Raw genomic sequence first — 19815 nt, 5'->3', positions numbered from 1 at the left:
AAAATTCAATTCTTTTTAAAATTAAACTTTATTATTTTTTTGTTTTATCTTTTATTAGATTATTCCATTCGTATGATCATACTTGTAAGTTTTAACAACCTCACCAAAATTTAGTTTATTGGTACTTTGTTTTTTCATTCATTAATTTTTTTTTGATTTTATTCTTTTACGCTTTGATTCTTAAGACTTGTCAATTATATTTTTTTAAAATTTTTTTTCTATATATTTGAGTCGTGATATTTTTTTAATACACTTATAACACCAAGCTGCAATAAAAATCAACCCGACCCCACGATGAATCACGAATCCCCCTATCTAAGTGCCTAGATAGGTAGTGAAGCAAGATGTTCTCCGTCTTGGAATTTATGAAATTGGTAATAAATTCTTGGTAGAGTCTCTCTTTGTAACTATCATTAGCAACTATCAATTCAAATAAATCGATTAGCCACGAAAGTCAAAACTCGAAGAATATCATAATAGTTCATGATAATAATTGTTGAATTATTTAATTTTATCATGCTTGAACAATAGCATTAATATACACACACACACACATGAATGGCTTTCTCTCACATTTTCAACCATGCCCGTCCACAACTGCTCCCAAAATCATGATATGTTAAAGAAATAGGCAGGCAGCCAAGATCATGAACCCTGCTTTGCTTTTTCCTTGTTAAAAGCTTGTAGCATCCATTTAGGAACTTACAGCTCTTGCAGCCAAAAGATTCAGCATGATCTTGATGGATTCATTACGGGTACGGCTTAAAGTGTTTTTTTTATTTAAAAACATATTAAAATAATTTTTTTAATTTTTTAAAAATATAGTTTCAGCCACAGTTACGGGACAATTTAACACGATTGAATTCGACTCTGTTTTCAGGTGTAAACACCATTGTTCTTGTTGACATTTATCACTTTAACAGTGTTCAAGTTTCTTTAAAAAGTCGAGGATACCAAGCAAAAGCATGAGGATTAGATTCAATCTTTGAGGATTTGGGAGCACTAGCGATGTCTCAATCCCATATCATGACCCCATTAAGCTTCAAGTCTTGATTAGTTGTCAAATGGGTTAATCATTGATCCTCTGTTTATCCAATTGTTTGTGATTAATTTGGAAATCTATGCAGCCCTTAATGATTCCTTCCACTAAAACAATGACGAACGATCGAGTTGATGATAAGCATGCCTTACATTTTATAAACTTTCAGCAATTCCATAAACTGCTTCTTCAGCTTATAATATTATTCAAGCTCCTTATCATGCCTCTTTTTTCTTTTTCTTTTTTCTTTTTAGAATACATTAAAATTATTTAAAAAATAGTTAAAAAGATACCGGTTTGATATTTTTCGAATAAAAATCTATTTAAAAAACAATTTAAAAAATGGGTTGAATTGCAAAAACAATATTTCCAAGTCATTTCGTCGTTAAAAGTTGTGAATAGTGTGTTCATCTTAAATACTAAATTAGTCATTAATTAATCTAGGGTTTGAGTTCGGTTTAGGTGACATTTGCACTAATAATTTCAATTACATGACATGTTTGCCTGACGTTTGATGACTAAATGTCCACTAGATTAATAAGCGAAGATACTATGAACTCTCTTGCCTGTTTTTTTGGTGCTAATCCAATTGTTCATCTTCTAGAAAATATAGAATTCATCATTATAAATAATAATAAAAAAAAACATTGAATTATTACATTTAATCCTTTAAAGAACCTAATACGCAACTATGACTTTGGTGGATACAAGCAATATTTAAAAATATATTTAATAAATAAAACATATTTATCAGATAAGATTAATCATATTACTACCAAAAAGTGGGTCCCCAAGATGTTTCAGAAATTAAAGCCTGATAATTTTTTCTTAATTTTTTTTCTCAGAATAATTAATTAACTATGAAGTTTGATAAATTAAATGGCACTAATTGTGTGCTACACCGTACTTCACGGTAAGCTAATCTTTGTACAAAGTCCTCAAGGGAGATATTTTGAAGCTTAATACGTCAATGGCATGGCAAGGAAGAACATGCAATGACGATATATATTAGAGAAAAAAAAAAAAAGAGATTCAGGTCATTAATTTTACTTAGCTTAATAAGCTCGGGTAATTTAAATAATACAAATAAAAAAAAATATAACTATAATAAATAAACTAATAAGAGAAATTTATAACGTAAAAAAGTAAAAAAATAAAAGAAATCGTCTCTATCAAGTTAGCATGCTAAATCTACAACTTAGTCATAATATCATGACAACTTCATTAAAAAATAAATGGAATAAAACTATAAAATTAAATCATAAAACAACCCAATGTTTAGGGGAGAAGCTGAGAAAAAAATAATTAAAAAATACAATGAAAAAAGAGATCTATATCAACCCATGATAACTCGCTAATCCCATAGAAAGAAAAAGAAAAAAAAACATGAAAATTAATTTTTAAAAAATCAAATGTTGAAAGATAAAATTAAAAAAAAATTAATTTTAAAAAAGGACCTTAAAAAAAGATCGAAGTCAACTTGTATTAACTTTCAAAACTTGTAATTCTATTCATTAGCTTGAAACCAACCTTATAAAAAGCAAACTCTAAAAAGCAACAAAGTATAATTATAAAACAATAAAAAGCTAGGTATGAAATTGAAAAACAAATACAATAAAAAGACTTATAAAACAAAAGAAATGACAATTACAAAAATAAAAACTAAATTTGATAAAAAAATAATTTGAAATAAAATACCGAAGGATGAAATTAAAAATAAAATTCAATTAGGAAGGGGTAAAAACAAATAAACAAAAATCAAAATAATAAGAATTAAATTTGATATAAAAATCTAATTAAACCAAATAATGAAAGATATAATTAAAAAAAAAAGCTACAAAAAATTTAAAATAAAACAAATAGTAATAAAAAAATAAAGATCAAATTAAATATAAAAAATTAATGAAATAATACATATATTTAAAATTTATTACCCAGGTTACAAGCCCAAAACCAATTCTATAGAAAACAAACCCTAAAAAGCAATAAAACAAAATAATAAAATAATAAAAAGCTAGGTATGAAAGTTAAATACAAAATACAATAAAAAAGCCTATAAAGCCAAATAAATGACAAATAAAAGAATCAATCAAGCCGTTCATTAGCTGAACCAAGTTTGTGTCTATGTGCACACTGTTTTCTTCATTTTTTTCAGTTGTTTTTAAGAGCTCAATCCAGTTTTTAAGTTTCTGGAGAAAAACACTAAAGTGAATTGGTTCAAAAAGACATGGAATTCGACAAAGAAATCTTCTTGTTACAGTGACCAAAAAAAAAAAAAAAGTAGAAGAAAAAACAAATTCCCAGGATCATCTCCCTCTAACCTTCATTTAGTCATGACATGACCTATCAAGTTGCATGCTTCAAGGTTGAAACAAATTAACATCAAGAACATAGAGAGGCATGATGTCCCTTTCATCTAATCAGAATGCTATCAGACTTGATAATGAGTTGTTGCAGAACTTGATATGTCAAGAGAATTTCCCTTAAGAATCATATCATACATTGTATGTCAAGTTGTTTTTCCTTCATCATTTTGTTTTCTTGAAAAATGCTTCAGCAACATTGATATGAAGCAGAATTCAAGCAAAGAGAAAGTCTAGAAACTAAGATAAGAAAAAAGAAGATTCAAAATTTTATGAGACAATACATCTTTAATGCACAAGTTAAATGGTAGATTGAGTAAAACATATAGAGTAGCAGGCTGGCAAGAAGATCTTGACTCCTTTTCTTGATCCTTTATGGAGAGTACAAGAGCTACGAATTTAAACAAGCCTCGCCATTATGTAATAATACTAATAAAACACAAGTAGAGGATTCCACCAAATAGGGAACAAAAAATGATCACCCTCTTAAGTGACCAAGAAAACTGGATTTACATGCTTGAGTTCCATGGCCTCCACCGATCCCCATTCGAGGTAGCAGAGCGGTTCCCAAGAACGCTATGTTCATCGCCCTTTTGGGTTGACAATCTGAGAGAAGATATCGCCGGAGTCTTCAGATCCTCCACTCACTTCACTAATGCTTCCGAGGCTGAGATTGTTACGATGCATTTCCAAGTTGCGGTTTCTTATACTTTCTTCAGAAGTTTCACTCTCCTCACCTTGTGATCTATGATTTGAACCTTCAGGGTTGTCCTGCAATTGGAGGGAGAACTCAAGATTCCATAGGACATCACCCATGTTAGGGCGTTCGGGTCCTGATTCAGCCACGCATTTATCAGCTGTCTCTGCGAACTTCTTCAGGCATTCAGGGGTAATTTTTCCCTTGATGTGAGGATCAATGATGTCCTCAATAATTCCTTTCTTTTGGCAATGACGAGCCCAATCAGCGAGACTAACTTGTTCTTTTGGTAGGCTAGGATTGAGAGCAGGTCTTCCACACAGAGCCTCGAATAGGACAACTCCAAAGGAGTAGACATCAGATTTCTCAGTCAATTGTTGCCTCCTAAAGTATTCAGGATCCAAGTAACCGAAGCTGCCCTTGACCACAGTACTAACATGGCCCTTGTCCATATCAGGACCGGTTTTCGAGAGCCCAAAATCAGAAACCTTGGCAACCCAGTTCTCATCCAACAGAATGTTTGTGCTCTTGACATCCCTGTGAATGATTGTGTACTTAGCCCCAGTGTGAAGGTAGTGAAGTCCCCTTGCCGCTCCAATACAAACCTCCAACCGTTGCTTCCATGACAGACGAGGTTTCTTGGTATTGTAAAGATGCTCCCTCATAGTTCCAAGTGCCATGTAGTCATAAACCAGGCACATCTCACCATCTTCATCACAGAAACCGATCAATGAGACCAAATGCTTGTGTCTCAACTTCGAAAGCATCTCAATCTCAGTCATGAACTCATTAACTCCTTGTTCTGATTGTGGATTTGATCTTTTAATGGCCACTTTGGTTGCTTGATCAATAACACCTTTATACACCTTACCGAAGCCTCCAACTCCAATGACATAAGACTCATCAAAATTCTTGGTTGCCCTTTGCATCTCTGGAAGCGTGAAATGGCGACAAAGACCTTGAGCCAGTGTTGAAAGGTGACTGCTTTGAGAACTCTTGCCAGATATTGATGATTTGCTTACAGTATGGGAATTTCCATAGACTGGTAGCCAGGTGGATGTATGTGAATCAAAGCCAGGAATCCTCCTAGTCCTTTGGTAAACAGCAACGCAAACTACAGCAAACAACAAAGCGCCAAATCCACCGACAGTTCCCATCACAGCTTTACTGTCTGTCTTAAATGCCTTACGGCTAGCTTTAGCCATGTGGTTAGCAAGCATTTCTGATAACACAGGGTTATGACCTGCCAAGTTGTTGTTCCTGTCACTCATCTTGAATATCTCTATTCCATTGAGTGACGCGTCATAAAATTCAGGTTTCGAATAGGTTGATGGGTGCAAGTCCACCCGAATTTCTTCATCGCCTTCCCTGTCCTTGACAAAAACTGCGTAGTCTTTATATGTTGGCACTCCCTTTTCTCCTGTCCACCCAATAATATCGGCTGCATTAGTATCAGCCTGGGCAGTTTGATTGTTGATGTAAACGTTAAAGACTTTCTGATTGACTTTGCTTAATTGGAACTCGCAGAAATGCAGCCTCACAACATATGTGAAATTGGCATCTGCCTGAAACAGCCATGTCAAATTGAATTTCATGTTGAGGTCCTTGTTATATCCCATACTTCTTGCCGTTCTGTAAACATCAGGAGGGGCTACAGACTCTGCCAATTCTCCATATCGGACTTCAAATCTTTCATTACTCTGCAAATTAACCCCGGTTGCCGCACTAAATAAATAGGGCGCATCGTTATACCAGGTTCTTGTAAGATTACCGGAGTCTTTGGTTGGTGAAATATACTGCCCTGCTACATTCAATCTATACATTGTCTGCAAATTTCCATCCGTGGCGTCAAAAGTTTGGTCAGAAAACCCCACCATTGTCCCTGATCCAAAGATATCAGGGATGGGAACCAACTCTATAGCATTGATAAAAGCAAAAGCCTCAGGCTTATCTGCTGGTTTAAAGGTGACATTGAGAATTTGAGAATTCATGGGAGCTAGAGAATACTCTTTAATGAGGTAAGCCTGAGTGAGAGCCTGCGCTGTAATCGAAGCACTGAAATTGTTCAGGAGAGTAATCCCTCCTGCGACCACCGAGAAATAGGAGTCTGATATATTGAGGCCAGAATATTCAGAAGGATAAAAGGAGAGCCTGAGCCAATAACGCGTTTTCTCTGTGATAGGGAGGCTATAGGTTGCTTCGGATGTGAAAATCCTGGCATCCATGTATGGAACCTCAGAAGCAATTGAAGAATCTTGGTATTGAGCTCTGGCGTGTGGATGATTTCCAGTGATGTATTTGACATCCGATTCCCATTTTCTCCCGTCACCATCCGTGCCACCGTTTTCTGATCCGCAGTTCAAAGACAAACCCTGCGGCTGAGGCCCAATACCGGACACATAAAGGGCATTGAAAAGAAGAGTGAAACAAGCTAAAGAAAACAAAAAATAAATATTAGCATGCATGGCTGAGGAGCAATGGACAGGGAGGGCATGCATTAGGGCGTACAGGAAAGGAGGAACAGTTTTTTTTCCTGTACACCGGGACTATTTGTTTTTCTTTCTGAATGTTTATGGAGGGTTAGCTAGCCTAAGCCGTCTTTAATCTTTCATGGAGACTCATGCCTGGATCAGAGGGGATCAAACCAGGCAAGAAGAGGTGATGAAACTTTCTAAAAGTTCTTTTCTTCTCTCTTCTTTTGGGGTGCTAAACATCCATTGTAGGGAACTGGCAGGTTGTTGGAAATTGATGAAGGGGAGAAAGAATAGTAGATTCAATCGCTTTGATTGGTTCTAAAAGCATTGGTTCTAAGAAAATGCTATATTTAGCATCTGTAAGTTGAGTTCCCTAGGGCTTGATGCCCTTCGGACAGTTGTTTTAGGTTGTCGAAAGAGCCACAGTTAAATTGCATAAAAATCAGAACCAACCATGTTTTGCTTATAATTCAGACAACTGTCTTGAGTAGCTTACAAGTCCTCAGATTTTCATGCTGCATAAGAATCTGCCGGATTGCCAAAAATGTGTCTGTAAATATATCAGAAAAATGCCTAGCCTTCTAGCGGGTCCCAAGGTTTAACGGAGTGTAGTGTGGTGGTAAAAAACTTGAGATCTGTATAGCAGATCTCAAGTTCAAGTCAGAACGTGTATTTTTTATAAAAGTTTGAGACAGTCGGAATTTTATTCAATCACTTGGACCCATAAAATACGCTTTTCAAAAAATAATGTTTCCTCAAATTAAAAAAAAATATTGCACAACAAGAAGAACATAATCAAACCTAAAATGTTATTTAGAAAGATGCATGGATGTGACTCTTAACTCATAATTTTTGTAATCATAAGGGTTGATAACTTATCCAAGCTAGAAACTATACTTTATTATAAGGTAATTATAAGGTTTGATCGCGGTCATACTTTCCCTTTTATATTTAAAAAACCAAACTTTATATACTATGTCAAATCAATCTTGAAATTTAAAGAATCTTCAAGAGAGAAACAAAAAAAAAAAAACATTCTTGAATTTAAAGATTGTCCATGTCAAAAGAAATGTCAGCAATGTGATATACTGTGTTAATAATTTTTTAATTAGATACAATTATCCAAATATATTCCTAGAGTTATATCCTTGAATATTAAACATTGATACTTGAAATAAAAATATACATATATTTTTTAAAAAATATTCTTAAAACAACACAAAGTACCTTTTATATCTAATTTATGAATCACATCTAGGTGATTTCTCACATCTCGATGTGTAAGGATTATTTATTAGTTAACGTTGGAGTCAACTCTTCTAAAACATCCCTACTCTAGTTTTTAGAAAGAAAAAAATGATTTTAAGAAAAAAACCTAGCATAGCAAAACATATTTGTCATGCTTAATTTGGCAACTCATCCGAGAATGGGCTTGGATTATTAGATTATCAGATCAACCCACGTGTCATTAAATTAATCATTATTAATTATTTTATTAAAAACAATATTTTTTTTTTGGTGTTGATTTGACTGGATATGACCAACCAAATCATTAAAAACTTATTAAAATAACCAAATTTTACAATGCCACCGTGTATATACTCATAATTTATTGTTGATTTGCATAGTAAAATTATCATTTTATTCTTTATAGTGAAAACCATATAACTTGCTTTAAAGGGCAAAATCATCTTTTCCATTATATACATTTTATCATTACTATAATGAATGGGGTAGAAAGATCTTTTGATCTTTTATTTGCATAGTATAATATCTAAAATACTTTTAAAAGTTAAATTTGCATACCTATTTAGGCAAATATATTTTTGGTTTTCTATCTTTGTTAACATTAGTAATTACTGAGGTACCTTTATAAGCCAAAAATAAATAAATCTATATCTTAGATCAAAAGGCCTTTTGATCTTTTTGTTTTGTTTTTTTCTTTAATATTATGTGAGGTCAAGGGCACTTAAATCTTTTAATAAGCTAAATAAAAAAAAGTTAGTGGTATATATAATGTGCACATCAATATGCGAGATTTATACACCTATTTTTTTTGGGTGACACACGCAGCACTTTTGAGAGGCCAAAAAAACCAACCGCATCTTGGTTGACGGATAAAGTGAAAACGCATCCAAAAAAGTGACACATGTAAGGCGTCTTGCAGTGTTTAAAGGTTGGATTTTTTCTCCCCCTTCTCTAGGCTAAATTAAAAGTTGTCCTGCATTTTCTTTTTATTTCAATTACTATCTTTATTATTTTGATTGCTTTTTATTTATTTAGAATCATGTTTTTGATTAATTTTGATTTTCAATTTCATCCCTTAATATTTTGTTTTACTTTGTATTTATATCAAATTTGATCTTTATTCTTTTTAATTTATTTTTCAATTTCATCTGTATCATTTGGTTTAATTTAATTTTTATGTTATGTTTTGCCCTTATTCTTGTAATTTTTTTTTTTAATTTTTGCCTTGGTTCCTTTTTTGATATTGGTTCTTTTTTTTTTTTTAAATTAATTCTTAAATATTTGATTTATTTAAAATTGAGTTTCATTATTTTTTCGGTGTGATAATCGCGATCTCATAAATCACGAGTATGAAATTTAACCTAGATTGATATTGTTTTTTTATGTTTTTTTTTGCAGTGACTTTATTTTTTTAATTTCATAATTTAATATCATATTTTATTGAAAATTAAGTTTCTTTATTTTTTTTTGTTATTCCTTCTATGACGATAACCTGATCACGCAATGCGATTCACACATTTTCCATACTAACTTAAATTGGCTAGGGGCTTTTACATCTTTATTATTATTATTATTATTATTATTATTATTATTATTATTATTATTATTATGATGTCAAATGTTTTCCTCATTATTTAATTATTTTTTAAAATTAATTTTATTTTTATTTTTATTTTTAGCTTTAAACATTGAATTGTTGAAGATTGAGCTTTAATTTTTTTTTTATGTGACTATCCTTAATTATCTCATAACTCGAGTTATAGATATGAGATGTTATCCTAGGGTGACATCAATTTTTATTTTTAATTTTTTTATATCTATTTTTTTATTGATATCAACTTTCAACTTTGAGTTTATTAAATATTGAGTTTTTTTATTTTTTTTTTTTATGTTTTTTATAAGGATGTTCTGTCTCACGATCTCAATCACAAGTCTTCCATCAAACTTGGATTGAGCTCAGGCTTTTTAAATTATTTTTTTATTTTCATTTTTTAATACTAAGTTTTTGCTTTGAAACACAATAACAACGTTTTAACATCTAAAATTACTAAAAAAAAAAAACACTCAATCCGAGGTAGGGCGGAGAGGTAAGGTGGTTAGACAGCGGGAGAGGAGAGAGTACCGAGTACGAGAGTCAGTTAGTTGCTAACCGAAAGAGAAAGGAATTGAAGAATTGAATCCCCTTTGGTTTGGTTGCTAGCGAGTGAGGGAATCGTATGTAGTTGATAACAAAAATGAATTGGATGTAAGAAACAATAATATATTTTCTGTTGGCGACATTAGGAATGTATAATGCGACAATCATAATACACACACACACAGAGCAGCTACATGCTAAGAATATGTGAATATATAGGATCGTAACTCATCAAATTCTCCAAAATAGACAACACAAAACCAAAAATGGCTACCACAGCCTCCAAATTTAACAAAAATGTCCTGTAATTTACAGTTATAAACAAATGGCTAACAAATCCTCCCAACGGATAGGCGTGACAGTCGCCCTCCTCCTCCCCACCATTAAAGCCTTCTCAATCAAATCCAGCTTGACCTGGTGAGGTTGGTGTCTTATAATTGAGAATACTTGGAGAAGAGCATTTCCATAACTTTTCAGAGGCGCCTCCTGCCCCTGTCCCGCACTGCTCCCATTTGTTGGTGGAGCGACAGTTTTCTTCTGTCGCTGCTGCCTCAATATCGTTTTGCCCACTTGCCGTGCCTGGACTCCCTCACCTGACATTTATAGAATGAAGAACTGTCATGAGCCTAGGGCTCAGAAGGTGAATATTTTATCGTCTTCTTCGTCTTCATTGCCATCATTGAACTCCTCAGACTCTGAAGATTTGGAGCGCATGCCATTGGCACCGCTTATATTGAAAAACAAGAAACTATTGTCCAAGCAACTCTCAATGTGCGAGACTCGACGTGACAGAGCGTGGGAGAGACGCCGCCGCCAAATACTAATGCAAGAGAGGAGAAGGAGCGGGCTGCTAGAATCTGATGACTTGACAGATGAAGACTTGCATGAGCTCAAAGGGTGTATAGAGCTTGGATTTGGATTTAAAGAGGAAGAGGGACATCAATTGACCAATACATTGCCAGCATTGGATCTCTATTTTGCAGTTAACCGGCAACTTTCGCCAAGTCCGGTGTCCACGCCGCAAAGTGGCGACTTATCTTCTTCATCATCTTCAGAAATGGGCACACGTTCATCTTCATTTGGGAGCCCCATGAGTGATCCAGACTGGAAAATATGCAGCCCAGGTGAAGTTTCCATATCCTGATCAGCATGACTGGTTGCATTTCGTCACTTTTGATTATCATTATCAGAAAAAATCAAACTTACGAATTAACCAGCCATTTCAAATTTAATTTCATATACTTTGGAACAAATAAAAAAAGAAAAGAAGAAAGATTTTCAGTATTCAAGTACAGAATTATACGAAGCTTGACATTTCTGATTATCTGCATGCAGGTGATGATCCAAAGCAGGTTAAGACCAAGTTAAGGCACTGGGCACAAGCTGTAGCTTGTTCAGTCATGCAGTCTTATTGATCAAAGTGCGGGATAGATTGTACAGAGCTAGAGAAGGAAAAAAAAAAAGTTCAGAAAGAGAAAGGAGAGGGAGGGTTGGCTTAAATTTTCACTAGGTATTGATAGAATTTACTACCAATATAGAGGCCAACAAACATGGGGTGGCATTAATTATGGGGTCTTTTTCAAGGCCAATGGAGTAGTTGTTCATTGGTTCTTTGATATTGGTTAGAGATTAATGCATTTCTGTTTTATTTCTTCTTCTTTTTTATCAAAGTTTCCATGAGGCATGCAAATTTCTTTATTTGCTGTTGGAAACAGAGCCTGTAGAAACTGTAATTTGGCCTCTTTTTTTATATGGAAATTCAAATTGAAGGCATGCGTCTCTTGTTACATCCCCATTGATGATTACACAGTGAGTCCTATACATAATTCTTTATCTTCTTGGATTGTGCATGGATGATATGCATGAGTTCATCATGGCTTGCCCTGCATAAGAGTTCGAAGCCAAGGATAATTAATTGTATTTCTTTGAAGAAAATATGGATATTTACTAGAGGTTTTATACTGTTAGAAGCACTGATAAAGAAATATATTTGAATATTTCATTCTTAGTTGCTTTAGTTATGGTTATGAAACCATCAAACTCAGTTAAGTCCAGTGAGTCAACATGGTAACTGTTGACCTAATCACTGGACATGGTCGAGTTTCAAAGCTTATAGGAGCTGACGAAGTGCGGCTCAGCTAACTAGGTGGGTGAACTCGGAAATTTATACCGTGAAGATATGAAATCTTAATCTTAATATTCACTTCTACAACTTCAAAGTCCTGCTAATTTAAGAACCAAGGATTCAGCTGTGTTTTCACCTCTTGGATTGCTGCATTCAAATGAGTAGCTCTTACTTTGAGTCATAAAAAACAGCTTCGTTAAATCTTAACTTGAAGCGTACTATCAAACAAAAATCCATGGAAGAATAGCTGCTCATTATACAAAATTATTTATAAAAAAAACAGGAGCTTCATCAATTCCATCCATTACAACACAGAAGAAAAGAATAGCAAAATCTTGTAGATGTCTTTAAAATTACTTTTGCTTTAGCTACAAAGGTTGGCATGCACACTCCGGTTTCTGGATTTTGTTGTTCCTTCCATATCCTCCCAGTAACTCTGAGCTTCAGTTCCTTCGTATCCATGCCAGATCAGAAAAGTGCCGCATGGCAGAGAAATAAAAGGCATTGCAGAAAATTTGCAACATCCTTTAATGACCAATCATCAAAGGCATTACCTTTTCTCACTACAACTTGCCATATCATTTGAATTACATCACCTTCCCTTGATGGATATTGGAACTCAGAGAAATTTTCTACCTCTTTCAACCTCTTCCACATTCTAGCCCATTCATCATTCTTAGTACTCCTGATGGGATTTAAGAGGAACTTTTCTACAACATTTGATGTGCAAACAGATATACAGAATTGAGAGTAATCAATGACATCCTCATAAGGGAACTCTGTGTTACCGTTACACGATCACAATCTTTGCAACAATATCTGCATCCTTATATAGGCATTCAGACATTCTGATATTTTTCTGTGGATTGTGAGTGAGTGAGAAACACTGCTTGAGTTCATAGTGAAAACGCTCAAAGTCCACGGTGTTTAAGACTGCCAAAGAAGCATCAGTGCTCACTACACAAGGATCTCCTCCATTAAAGCATGTCCAGCTCATCCAAAGCAATCCTGCCCCAAATAACCTGAAAAGGATGTTGTTTGGAGGAAATCTCTCTCTATCCTTTGTAAGACGTGGACTGACCTGCAATGTAACAAAGTGATTAGTCCATAGATTATTCTGGTGGCAACGTGATTCATTTTTCTTCGGGCGTAGCCACTTACACACCATACTGGGTAAAACTTAGCATATAACCCTGCAAAATTATATAAAAAAAAATATTTCATAATATGCAATAAATGACCAAATTACCTCCCAAATCACAAACCAAGGCACTAACCAATAGCAACACCGTGGAAAGCCAACACAAAACCAAAAGCATAGAAGCAGTGCATGGAAAAAAAAGAGAGGGAGAGGGATAAGAAACCTTCTCTCAGGCCTTTTGACAAACACCTATGGTGCAAGCATGAAACAGCACAATGCTCAAGAAACCTTGGATGTACAACAAAACAAAGAACCCCATCTTCGGACGTAAAAGGCCAAAAAGAAGAAGCAATAACAGAAAGAAAATCAGCAGAGGGCAACCAGACACAGGAGAACCACACAAAACACCTAAAAGAAAGAGAACCTATTACGGGACATAAATATTCCTACCAATGAAGGCACGACACTAATCATCCAGCTCTCCAATCACAAGCACAAAATGATAGATAACACATGCTTTATTGTATTCTCATTTTCTGTTACTAGTATTTTTGGCTTTTAACATGAGCTGGATAACACTCTCCTTTTCCTTTTCTTTTCATAGTCAATTATACGCTACTAACAGAATAGAATATACAATATATATATCACTCCCCTCTATAAAAGTAACGTAAGAAGTGTGGAAGAAACAAATTCAATACAGGGAGAAAACGTCTTCATCTCTTCCATGAGTCGGTTGTTCTTCTTTTCCAGGTTTTGATAATTCTTACATGGTATCAGAGCATAGTTAATCATTTTCTTTCTCCAATCAAACCATGGAAGAACAATCCCTAATTTCACAATCTGCAAACACCCAAAGTCCCAAACCAGTTTCTCCCTATTTCAACTTCACAGATCCAAATAATCCGTATCGTATGGAAAATGGGGACCACACAACTTTGATTATTGTCACTGAGTTGCTCACCACTGAAAATTATGTCACCTGGTCACGAGCAATGTGTCGAGCACTTAGGGCGAAGAACAAGCTTGGCTTTATTTCTGGAATCATTGCTAGGCCGGCGAGTGAGGAGGATCCTCTGTTTGAAATGTGGGAAAGATGCAATGACATGGTGGTTTCTTGGATACAAAATGCAGTCAGTATTGATATCAAACATACTCTGGCTTTCGTGGATGATGCTTAAATGTTGTGGACAGAGCTTAAGGATCGTTTCACCCAACAGAATAGTACTTGTATTTTCCAACTTAGAAGAGATTTGGCTGTTCTTCGACAGGACAGGGACTATGTGAATACTTATTTTGGTAATCTTAAAACTCTTTGGGATGAAATGATTATTTATAATCCAATGCCATTATGCACATGCGGCCAGTTGAAAATGTTGAATGAGAGGTATTAGAGAGATTATGTTATACAGTTTTTTATGGGTTTGAACAATCAATATACTAATGCTAGAGATCAAATCATGCTAACAGAGCCTCGTCCCAGCATTAACAAGGTGTTCTCAATGATCCAACAACAAGAGCAGCACCACCAACTCGCCAACAACACTCCTTCTTGTGAGTCTATGGCATTGGCCAGTAAGTTTTTCCATACCCCTTTTAACACAACTAAGAGAAATTTCACAAACTAGAGGAAAGAAAGGCCTTACTGTCCACATTGTCACACATAAGGTCATACACTCGAAAATTGCTATAAGGCTGGAAATGCGGAGCCTCTAGTATGTTCTCACTACAATATGAGTGGTCACATGGTTGAGAAATGTTACAAGCTTCATGGGTATCCCCCGGGTCACAAGCTTTATAAAGGAAAAGTTACAGGTTCCTTTGCTAATCAAGCTGCTTTGTTGGCAAGTCCTTATCAGGAGGAGGTGAGTGAGGAGAAAATGGTTTTCACCAAAGAGCAATATCTGCATCTCATAAGCCTTATTCAGCCCAAAGGTCTTTTAACTGCAGCTCCCCCGACAAGTCAAACTCCACCCAATTCAAAAACCAGTATCACACCTTCAAAGATGTCTGGTAAAATTATACTTTGTAATGATATTCCTGCTGATTTTTTAAAGTCAAATAATATTTCCTGGATTATTGATTCAGGGTCTACAGACCATATGCTGTGTAGCCCTTCCTTTTTCACTTCTAATATTGTAGAGGTATCTTATAGGGTAAGTTTGCCTAATAAAACTTTTGTATCAGCCACACATCTAGGCAGCATTCAACTTACTGATAAGATTGCCCTTGATGATGTTTTGTGCATTCCTTCATTTTCTTTTAATTTGATCTATGTTAAAAGACTTACTGAAAATCTGAATTGTTGTTTGGTTTTTATAAATAATACATGTTTTATATAGGACCTTTCCACCTGGACCACGATTGGAATTGCTGAAGTGAGAAGTGGCTTGTATCACCTTCTTCCTCGAGCAGTTTCTCTTTCATCCTTGGCCGACCTACTATCATGTTTGTCTCCAAATTTCCCTTCAGTTGCTATTTCTATTCAAAGTAGTATAGACGTGATTGATCTTTGGCATTGTCGCCTTGGTCATATTTCTGATTCACGAATGAAATTGATAGATGATCCTGCTGTAAGAAACACCTTGCTCATAAATAAAACTTTCCCTTGTTGCATTTGTCCCCTTGCCAAACAGCATAGACTCCCATTTCCTATTAGTGCACATAAATCTTCCACTATTTTTGAATTAATACACTGTGATATTTGGGGGCCATGTTCCACTAATGCTTATGATGGTTCAAGGTATTTTTTTATCTTAGTAGATGATTTGTCTAGAACAACTTGGGTCTATTTACTTCAAACCAAATCTGAAACAAGAAAATGCATTGAATCCTTCTACCACCTTGTAGAAACACAGTTCAATTGTAAAATCAAGAACATACGTAGTGATAATGGTATTGAGTTCAAGATGACTGACTTTTACAATGAAAAAAGGATTATTCACCAACGAACTTGTGTTGAAACACCCCAACAAAATGGGATAGTTGAGAGAAAACACCAACACTTATTAAATGTAGCTCGTGCACTATTTTTCCAATCTAACCTTCCCCTCTCATTTTAGAATGATTGTATCTTAACTGCAGTCTACCTTATAAATAGAACACCTACCCCTATACTTGTCAATCAAACCCCTTATGAAGTTCTTTTTAATAATAAACTAAATTATTCTCATTTGAAAATTTTTGGGTGTCTTTGTTTTGCCACAACCATTTCACAGGGGAGAAGAAAATTTGATCCGAGAGGTAGGAAGTGTATTTTTCTGAGTTACCCCTTTGGAGTCAAGGGATATAAGCTGATGGATTTAAATAGTATGACCATTTTTCTTTCTAGGGATGTCCTTTTTCATGAAACTAATTTTCCTTTCAAGTCACCCTCTAACACCACTGCAGACCATTCCACTTCCAATTCCACACTAGGACTGCAGAACATTCCTTGTTCAAATCACTCATATGACTCTCATTGTTTTCCACAAAATGAAGACACCACCCCTACTTCACCAAACACTCTATCTTCTTATAGTAGTCCTGCTTCCACCCCTAAGGATTTTGAGCTTGAAAACTCCCATGTATCTTCTAGTCCTATTGCACATGATACTCCCTCCTCACTCGCCGGCCTAGCAATGATTCCAGAAATAAAGCCAAGCTTGTTCTTCGCCCTAAGTGCTCGACACATTGCTCGTGACCAGGTGACATAATTTTCAGTGGTGAGCAACTCAGTGACAAGAATCAAAGTTGTGTGGTCCCCATTTTCCATACGATACGGATTATTTGGATCTGTGAAGTTGAAATAGGGAGAAACTGGTTTGGGACTTTGGGTGTTTGCAGATTGTGAAATTGGGGATTGTTCTTCCATGGTTTGATTGGAGAAAGAAAATGATTAACTATGCTCTGATACCATGTAAGAATTATCAAAACCTGGAAAAGAAGAACAACCGACTCATGGAAGAGATGAAGACGTTTTCTCCCTGTATTGAATTTGTTTCTCCCACACTTCTTACGTTACTTTTATAGAGGGGAGTGATATATATATTAACTGTATATTCTATTATGTTAGTATCGTATAATTGACTATGAAAAGAAAAGGAAAAGGAGAGTGTTATCCAGCTCATGCTAAAAGCCAAAAATACTAGTAACAGAAAATGAGAATACAATAAAGCATGTGTTATCTATCATCTTGTGCTTGTGATGGGAGAGCTGGATGACTAGTTGTTTGTAAGAATTATCAAAACCTGAAAAGGAAGAACAACCGACTCATGGAAGAGATGAAGACGTTTTCTCCCTGTATTGAATTTGTTTCTCCCACATTTCTTACGTTACTTTTACAGAGGGGAGTGATATATATACTGTATATTGTATTATGTTAGTATCGTATAATTGACTATGAAAAGAAAAGGAAAAAGAGAGTGTTATCCAGCTCATGCTAAAAGCTAAAAATGCTAGTAACAGAAAAGGAGAATACAATAAAGCATGTGTTATCTATCATCTTATGCTTGTGATGGGAGAGCTGGATGACTAGTCATCGTGCCTCCATTGGTAGGAATATTTATGTCCTGTAATACCCCCCCACAAGATGGAGAATGTAGGTTGACAATTCCCAGCTTGAGTAAGTGAGAGCTCAGAAGGGAAAAGGGAAATGCCTTTGTAAGAAGGTCAGCTCGTTGAAGGTGAGTAGGGACATGCATTGTGACAATGGATCCTTCCAAAATTTTGTCTCTGATGAGATGACAATCTAGCTCAATGTGCTTCGCACGTTCATGGAAAACTGGGTTGGAGGCGATGTGGATTGCAGCTTGATTATCACAGTAAAGAGTGGCTGCCTGAGAGTGTTCGATATGCAGATCAGTAAGTAGAAAACAAAGCCAAGTGAGCTCAGAGACTGTGGCAGCCATGGCACGGTATTCTGCCTCTGCAGAAGACCGAGATACTATGCTCTGTTTCTTTGATTTCCATGAAATGAGAGACTGGCCAAGTAGAACACAATATCCTGTAACTGACCGACGAGTATCAGGGCATGAAGCCCAATCAGAATCACAATAAGCAATTAACTTTAAGTTCGAAGAAGCGGACAATAATAAGCCTTGTCCAGGTGCAGATTTGATGTACCTCAGAACTTTGTGAGCAGCTGTCAAGTGAGTTTTGGAAGGTTTATCCATAAACTGACTCAGAACTTGGACTGGGTAACTAATGTCAGGCCTGGTGATGGTGAGATAAAGCAATATGCCAATGAGTCTTCTATATGTAGAGGGATCATCCAAATAGTCACCTTCATCCTTGCATAGCCTGGAATTTTGTTCCATAGGAATCTTGACTGGCTTACAACCCAGGATCCCTGAATCAGCTAGAATATCAAGAGCTTACTTTTGTTGGTAGATGTGTATTCTTGTAGGTGATCTTGCTACTTCGATTCCAAGAAAAAATCTCAAGGCACCTAAGTCCTTGATCTTAAACCTATCATGCAAGCAATCCTTGACTGCAGTGATGTTGTCCATGGAGTTACTGGCAAGGATTATGTCATCGACATAAACAAAAAGGGCAGTGAAAGAAGTGCTAGTGGACATGGTGAACAGGTTGTAATCAGCCTTTGACTGAGAGAAACCAAAATCCAACAAGCACGAGGTGAGCTCTCACTTACTCAAGCTGGGAATTGTCAACCTACATTCTCCATCTTGTGGGGGGGTATTACGGGACATAAATATTCCTACCAATAGAGGCACGACGACTAGTCATCCAGCTCTCCCATCACAAGCACAAGATGATAGATAACACATGCTTTATTGTATTCTCGTTTTCTGTTACTAGCATTTTTGGCTTTTAGCATGAGCTGGATAACACTCTCTTTTTCCTTTTCTTTTCATAGTTAATTATACGATACTAACAGAATAGAATATACAATATATATATCACTCTCCTCTGTAAAAGTAACGTAAGAAGTGTGGGAGAAACAAAATCAATACAGGGAGAAAACGTCTTCATCTCTTCCATGAGTCGGTTGTTCTTTTTTTCTAGGTTTTGATAATTCTTACAAAACCTATAAGAAAAAAACACCAGCTAGAAGCAGCAGAGGCAAAAAACAGGTTCAAGCAGAATAACCATAGCAAATGAGAGAACTAGGGACAAAAAGCAACCATAACAGAAGAGAGATGATGCAATACAAAATATGGGAGATAATCCAAAAAAAAATAAAAATCTTTTATACCCCAAACTCTCTCGGCACTCAAATACACCATTGACAATTAAAAAAAGAAGAAGCCAATCACACACAAAACCCATAGAAGTGATTCAAGTGGAAGTTCCAAAGCCCCACAAAATAGAAAATCAACCAGAAGGGTTATAGTTACTTATCTAGCTGCATCCAGACGAAATCGCAACAGCACCCAAGGCCAAAGAAGCAACAACAACCGGAGAGACTTGCAAGAGCAACAAACAAAGTCAGAATCCACTAACCCAACCACAACTCTCCCAAATGCATAAGAGATAACTAAAAAAAGGATAAAAAAAATAGAATCAAACTGAACGCAGGAGACCCATAAAGTACCAGACACATGAGAAGAAATATAATCAAACCTCTCACGAGATCAAAGCAAATTTTGT

At 35.4% G+C, this 19815-nt stretch overlaps 2 protein-coding genes and 1 non-coding gene across 3 annotated transcripts; 1 reads left to right on the top strand and 2 right to left on the bottom strand.

The window, feature by feature from the left end:
- Positions 1-3650: 3650 nt before the first annotated feature.
- Positions 3651-6624, bottom strand: LOC118051492 (receptor-like protein kinase ANXUR1). The gene has a single exon (XM_035062161.2). It carries the CDS (start codon positions 6595-6597, stop codon positions 3985-3987), a length of 2613 nt encoding a protein of 870 aa, XP_034918052.1. The 5' UTR covers positions 6598-6624; the 3' UTR covers positions 3651-3984.
- A 3941-nt stretch (positions 6625-10565) lies between these two features.
- LOC118051347 (uncharacterized) lies at positions 10566-11373 on the top strand. Its single transcript, XM_035061954.1, has 2 exons — positions 10566-11082; positions 11294-11373. The coding sequence occupies exons 1-2, from the start codon at positions 10566-10568 to the stop codon at positions 11371-11373; spliced, it is 597 nt and encodes a 198-aa protein (XP_034917845.1).
- Positions 11374-12187: 814 nt separating this feature from the next.
- On the bottom strand, positions 12188-19744 carry LOC118051495 (uncharacterized). The gene is made up of 3 exons (XR_012169907.1): positions 19253-19744; positions 13448-13648; positions 12188-13164 (listed from the first exon to the last, which is right to left on the bottom strand). It is a non-coding gene; the product is annotated as an uncharacterized protein (transcript).
- Positions 19745-19815: the final 71 nt, after the last annotated feature.

The sequence above is a fragment of the Populus alba genome, chromosome 5, assembly GCF_005239225.2.
Source record: "Populus alba chromosome 5, ASM523922v2, whole genome shotgun sequence".
Taxonomy (NCBI): Eukaryota; Viridiplantae; Streptophyta; class Magnoliopsida; order Malpighiales; family Salicaceae; genus Populus; species Populus alba.
Note: the sequence above shows the minus strand (reverse complement) of the source record. Positions and strands in the feature narration are given on the sequence as shown.